Below are 6,699 nucleotides of genomic sequence, written 5' to 3' on the forward strand. Positions count from 1 at the left end.
ACTGAAAAACAAACCAACAAACCAACAAACTTCTCCTCTTGTTTCAATGACTGGGATTGCTAAATTTATTTTCTATAAATCCACAAGAGAACAAGCGAGTCTGGGAGGGGCAAGGGAGCTGGTCAGAGTATGTCTTGTACCACATGGACTGCAAGTGAGTGATGTCTTAACTGTAAGGGAGGGTCCCTGGGATAATCCAGCATCCCCCATGAGGTCATCTCTTTGATCTGAAGCCAGCTCTGCCAAGGATATTGACCAAAGCCATTTGAACTTCTCGGTTCCTCAGGCTATAGATGAGGGGGTTGAGTGTGGGAGTGATAAGACTGTAGAAGAGGGAGACCATGTTGTCCTGCTGTGGGCTGTGGTAGGTGCCTGGTACCATGTACATGAACACGGCTGCCCCATAAAAGAGCCCTACAACAGTGATGTGCGAGGAGCAGGTGGTGAAGGCCTTGTGTCGGGCCTCAGTTGAGTGCATGCGGAGAACAGCCCCCAACACTTGGCTGTAGGAGGTAGCAATGAGTGACAGGGGCAGCAGCAAGATCAGCACCCCAGAGATGGACAGCGCCAACTCGTAGGCAGTGGTGTCTGCACAAGAGAGCTTGAGCAGGGCAGGCAGCTCACAGAAGAAGTGGTCCACAGTGCGTGAGGCACAATAGGGGAAGTGCAAAGTGATGGAGGTCTGGATGGAGGCTACAAGCACACCTGACAACCAGGAGGTGCCCACCATGAGCAGGCAGACCTGATGTCTCATGAGCACAGGATAATGCAGGGGGTGGCACACAGCAACATAGCGGTCATAAGACATGAGGGATAGCAAGGCACCCTCAGAGACACCCATCAGCATCAGGAAGAACATCTGAGCTGCACAACCTCCGAAGGAGATGGAGCCCTCTCCCTGCAGGAAGTCAGCTGCCATCTTGGGAATGGTGACCAGTGGAAAGCCAACATCCAATAGGGAGAGTTGGCTGAGCAGGAAGTACATGGGAGTGTGGAGCCTGGAGTCTCTGTGGATCAGGAAGAGCAGGATTGCATTGCCCAGTAGACCCGTGGTGAATGTGGCAGCCACAAGGGAGAACAGGACCAGATGTGGTCCTGTGTGGCTGAAAAGACCCACTAGAGTGAAGTCTGAGGTCACTGACTCATTTGATTCCCCCATCCTCTGGGAGGCATTGCTCATCTGCAGGAAGAACAGCGTATTTGTCAAGGAATCTCGGTGGGGGGAGTTTCATCTTAGATGCCAACTGCCATTGTTTGATAATGACTGCTTGCTGTCTCCTGAGAAGGATGATGGTCACATTCAGTCTCAGCAGGAAAAAAATACCATGATTGATTCATTATGTCTGCTCTGGTTGGGAGATGTGGAAGAGCAAAATGATGCCCTGCTTTTGCCATTTCTGTGTAAAAGTCTTGACTTCATCTTCCAGGAAATCACTATCCACCAATACTTGCAGTTAAACCCTCTGTCCCCAAGCTAGAGAGGGCAAGACAACAGCAGTGAAATATTGGACTACACTCCATCCCAGGCATCCTGGGGTCAAAGAGATGGGATTCGGAAGAGACTAGAATATGAAGCAGGGAGACCTTGTCAAAGATGATAGAGGGTAATGAGGTTGGATCAAAAGGCAATGAGGAAAGTTCACTGCCAAGTTCTTGGATGAAAGAATGAAGGGACCAAAGTCTGGGAAGAGGGAGTGGTGGGAAGACATTTAGGACATGAACCCAAGAAGTCTACACTGTAAAGGGACATGTGAGTGACAGAGATTGGAACAAAATGGTCTAGGGTGGTGGGTGACAAGTCATCCACAATATCAGCCATCTTTTTGAGGCTTAATTTCAAAGGGTGAGAGTGGAGAATATCATGCTTAGTGTGGTACTAAGTACTCTACAAAAATCTGCTGAATGAATACAAAGGACAAGGGAGATGACTGAAGGGTCAGGAGGGATTGCCCCCACCTGACTAAGAATACTTATACTTGACCTTTTTACCTTCACCATCACCTCCCAGGGTAACTTGGATTGTCATGGAATACTATTCACACGAATCACCATCAACACTGAGAACTTCTAGGTCAAAGTGGCATCTGTCACCGCCATTAATGGAAAAGTACAGAGAAGTGTATACTGAAGTATAGAGAAGCTATCCTGTTAAGACCAAGAGGGTTTGGGGACTTCCTGGTGGCGCAATAATTGAGAATCTGCCTACCAATGCAGGGGACACGGGTTCAAGCCCTGGTCTTGGAGGATCCCACATGCCATGGAGCAACTAAGCCCTTGTGCCACAACTACTGAGCCCATGTGCCACAACTACTGGAGCCCATGTACCTAGAGCCTATGCTCTGCCACAAGAGAAGGCACCACAAGGAGAAGCCCGCACACCGCAATGAAGAGTAGCCCCTACTCTCTGCAACTAGAGAAAGCCTGCGCAGCAATGAAGACCCAATACTGCCAATAAATAAATAAATAAATAGATTTTTTAAAAAGTATAGAAAAAAAATAAAAAAAAGACCAAGAGAGTTTGAAATTGGGTAGATCTAGTAGAGGTCTGCCTTATCAGATGTCTAAAGGAAGTGGAATACTTAAAGATCAGGAGGGGTCAGTGTTGGGTGGGTGTCTACTGAAGACCCTTTGGTGCCCAAATCATTGATAACACTTGCCTTAAATATCTTTCATCTTCTCTGACTAGATTCCCTCTAATCATGAAATCTGGTCTAGAGTTTTCCCCTTGCCTAACTGCCTACTGCTCTCTTCCCTCCATCTCTATCTCTTTGTTTTCCCTGGATCGATGCCACACTTAAGCTAGCATTTAAGGCCTTCTTAAATTACTGACCATCCTGATTTCCTACCTGTCAAGACTCTTTATTATCTTGTCCCCAATTTATTCATTAATTCATTCATTCAATGAAAATAAATTTACCTCCCCCTAAGTGCCAGTCATTGAAGGAGGCACAAGTAACATGGAGGTGAAAAGATGGGCAAGGTCCCTGTTTTCATGGGAGAAGTAAGAAACAAGAAAACAAGGAAACCATAGACTTTTTAACAGAAATAAATGTAAAGAAAAATACACAGAGTGACCTTAAAGGAACTTACTAGAGAAAACATCTTTGGATGACATGGTTGAGGGAGACCTCTCTGGATGTGTGAGAACTGCTCTCAAAATCTAGCTGTTATAAGAAAGAAAGGGAAGAACTAAATATCTCCTTCTACCTGTGGGTGAAAGTCAGACAGGCCAATTATGGTTCCATCTAACAAAGAATTCTTTAAGAATGAAACCTACCTCAAGATGGAATGGAAAACTTTGTGAGGTAGTCTCTGTATTATTCAATCAGTGATGTATGGGCTGGAAATGCAAAGACTTCTTAGCGTTATCCTCAAAGAAGTTTGACAGGGGGTGCAAATAGGTAAGCAAATCACTCTATGACAGTATGAAAAGGGATGTACAAAGACATATATATTATGCTGGGGGTTCCCGGGGGTCTAGTGCCCAACTCTGTTTGGAAAGGGTGGTCAGAAAATGCCTCACAGAAGGAGATAACTTTGAGCCGAATATTGAAAATCAAATAGGGTCATTTTCTAGGCAGGTAGAGAAAGGAAGGCATTCCAAGGAGGAGGGATATGATGTGTGTGAATTGTTTGGCATATAGTTAAGAGAATGTACTCTGGGCTTAGAGCAAGATTTGAATTCCAAGTCAGCTGTATCCTAGGCTTTGGGCACATTATTTAACATTCCCGTGACTCAGTTTCCCCATCCGTCTATGGGGATAAATAGCATCTTCCTCATAGGAGTAGTTATGAGAACTAAAAGAAATAATGAATTAAAGACCTTAGCACAAGGACAATTGTATGGTAATTCCTTGCTTTAAGCTCACAACTATTATTCAACTATTATAATGGTTTTATTATCATACAACTATTATCATAAAGGATGTGTAAAAATTAAAAAAAAGATTGGCTGGGAGTCTTTGAAAATCCTTTCCTATAGTAGGATAATATATGACTAATGTTTAGCTCAGTATCTGGCACATAGTAAAACTGTTCAATACATATTAGCTGTTTTTGTCTGCATTATTCAATGTTATAACTCGTCCAGTTGCATGCCAAAAATTGATCAAGTTCATTCTCAGTCATGCTCTTCTGAAATGACAATTCCCCTATTATTACTCTAACCCAGTGGTTCTCAACCAGAGGTGACTTTGCCCTCTCCCCTGCCCAGAGGACACTGGCAATGTCTGTAGACATTTTTGGTTGTCATGACTGGGAGTACTGCCAATATCTGATCATCTTGTGGGTAGAGGCCAGGGATGCTGCTAAATATTTCACAGTGCACAGGATCGACTCCACCACAAAGGATCATCTGGTCCCAAATTTCAATAGTGTCAAGGTTGAGAACTCCTCCAACTGAAACACAACAGCCCTTTTCTGACCTTGAATGGAACCTGTGGGAGGTCTCTCAGGTCCACGAACCTGGTCTTTCAGCAGAGATGAGCTTCATGTCCCACGCATGCCTAGAGATTAATCTACAAAGCTGAATTTCCAGATACATTTTATTTTTTTAATTTACTTTTAAAATTAATTAATTAATTAATTAATTAATTGGCTGCTTTGGGTCTTCATTGCTGCTCACTGGCTTTCTCTAGTTTCAGTGAGTGGGGGCTACTCTTTGTTGTGGTGTTCAGGCTTCTTATTGCAGTGGAGCATGGGCTCTAGGCATGTGGGCTTCAGTAGTTGTGGCCCATGGGCTTAGTTGCTCCGTGGCATGTGGGATCCTCCCAGACCAGGGCTGGAACCTGTGTCTCCTGCATTGGCAGGTGGATTCTTAACCAGGGAAGTCCTTCCAGATACATTTTAAAGGAAATATTACTAAAACTAGCTTCAAATTAAATCCCTGGAGAATTGCATTGTTTCCACATCTCTGTATAGAGAAGGATTTGTCCTTTAATCATTATTCTTTGGGGCCAACTGATAGCTATATAGTACCTCAGGATCTTGTCCAAGGATTTTCAAGTGGATGGTATACTTGGTTCTTTTGTTTTCATCCATATCTCCCCCACACCCTTTGAAGGGGAGAAAAGAGATTTGATTCCTACTAAGCATTTATTATGTATTGGGCATCATGCTAAGATCAGAGAAAGGCCGATGGGTTTGAGTTGAAGGATTTATCAACCTTGGTACTATTGACATTTTGAGCTCGATAAATTTAAGAATTTTTTTTTACTTGATCCTTACCAATAGGTGTTGTTACTATCTGCCTGGTATGGGCGAGGGAGCAGAGATTCAAAGCAGTGCGGTAACAAACTATACTGGGTTGAATAGTGTTGCCCACAAATATATGTCCACCTGAATCCTCAGAATGTGTCTGTATTTGGAAATAGGGTCTTTGCAGATGTAATTATTAAGGATCTCAAGATGAAGTCATCTTGGATTTAAGGTGTGCTCTAAATCCAATGACTAGTGTCCTTACAAGAAGAGGAGAGGATACCCAGAGACACAGAGAAGATGGCCATGTGAAGATAGAGGCAGATATTGAAATGACTAGCTACATACCAACAAACAATTGTAGCCACAGCCCCAAGAATCTAGGAGAGAAGCATGGGACAGATTCTCCCTCAGAGCCTCCAGAAGGAATCAGTCCTGTCAACACCTTGATTTTGGACATCTGGCCTCCAGAACTGTGAAAGAACACATTTCTGTTGTTTCAGATCACCCTATTTGCATTATTTTTGTTACAGTAGCCACAGGAAACTAACACACCAACCCACCATTACCCAGCAAAGAAGTAGTGCAATCAATTTTTAAACAACAACTGGTGAAACTCCCGAGTTTCTGCTTTTCTCTTCACATCTTACTTTCCAACAAAAGGTAATGAATTATTCAGGTCCTGATTCTCTAATTAAACCTTTGACTTTCCTGCCCAAATCCTGTTATGTTTACCTCCTCTGTTTGATGATTGTCTTACTGGCCTGGGGCAGAAGACACCTCATCGGCCATAGGTCAACGGTCCTTTTGGATGCCCTTGTAACTCACTTGGCTCTGGTATGGTGGTCCTTTCAGCTGATTGATCAACAGCCCCTGGTCTCTGCCTTGAGAAGAAATCATGCAGGTTGACTCTGGTTTACCTCCAAGAAGTGTTGATTGGTCTGAAACACAATGTGAACTCAATACTACTGGCCCTAATGCTTTGGATCCTCTACCTCTGAAGACCATATGGTATCTCCACAATCTCCTCCCTGCTAAAGGTCCCCTTCTTGCCCCACACACTCCACATTGTGTTTCCCCAACCTCACCTTCCCTTCCAGAATTACCAGGTGGTTCCCTTGCTAATGATGCATCCACAGAGCAGCATATTCTCCCACTAATGACTGTTGGAAGCTCCTGTAAGAAGCTTCTCCAATAGGACAGTGATCCCCTATGTCATGATTTGTCTTGAGCTTTGGACACATTTTTCCTTCAGGACAATTTAGGAAAAAGGTATTTCTTTTCACTAAACCCACCTTCACTAGTAAGTTAAGCAGGAAGGACTAGACAGAGACAAGTCTTGTCTTTAAGTGGGTTATCTCCGTGTTCTAAATCAGTGTCCTCACGTCTTAAGATGAAGAGTTCTTCCAACCAGTTTTCTGAGTTGATTTTTAAAACTCTTCCTTTTCACATTTTCCTCATTGCTGTTTGCATTTCAGATCGGATGCTCTTTGCTGAAAATGA

The 6,699-nt window shown here is 43.7% G+C and overlaps 1 protein-coding gene across 1 annotated transcript; it reads right to left on the minus strand.

Annotated features, from left to right (window-relative positions):
- Window positions 1-214: 214 nt before the first annotated feature.
- LOC130837494 (olfactory receptor 2Z1-like) lies at window positions 215-1,159 on the minus strand. The gene has a single exon (XM_057710496.1). The coding sequence runs from the start codon at window positions 1,157-1,159 to the stop codon at window positions 215-217; it is 945 nt and encodes a 314-aa protein (XP_057566479.1).
- Window positions 1,160-6,699: the final 5,540 nt, after the last annotated feature.

Source organism: Hippopotamus amphibius, chromosome 15, assembly GCF_030028045.1.
Source record: "Hippopotamus amphibius kiboko isolate mHipAmp2 chromosome 15, mHipAmp2.hap2, whole genome shotgun sequence".
Taxonomy (NCBI): domain Eukaryota; kingdom Metazoa; phylum Chordata; class Mammalia; order Artiodactyla; family Hippopotamidae; genus Hippopotamus; species Hippopotamus amphibius.

Coding starts and splice junctions, on each gene's coding strand:
- LOC130837494 (XM_057710496.1), bottom strand. CDS start 1,159: ATGGGGGAATCAAATGAGTCAGTGACCTCAGACTTCACTCTAGTGGGT.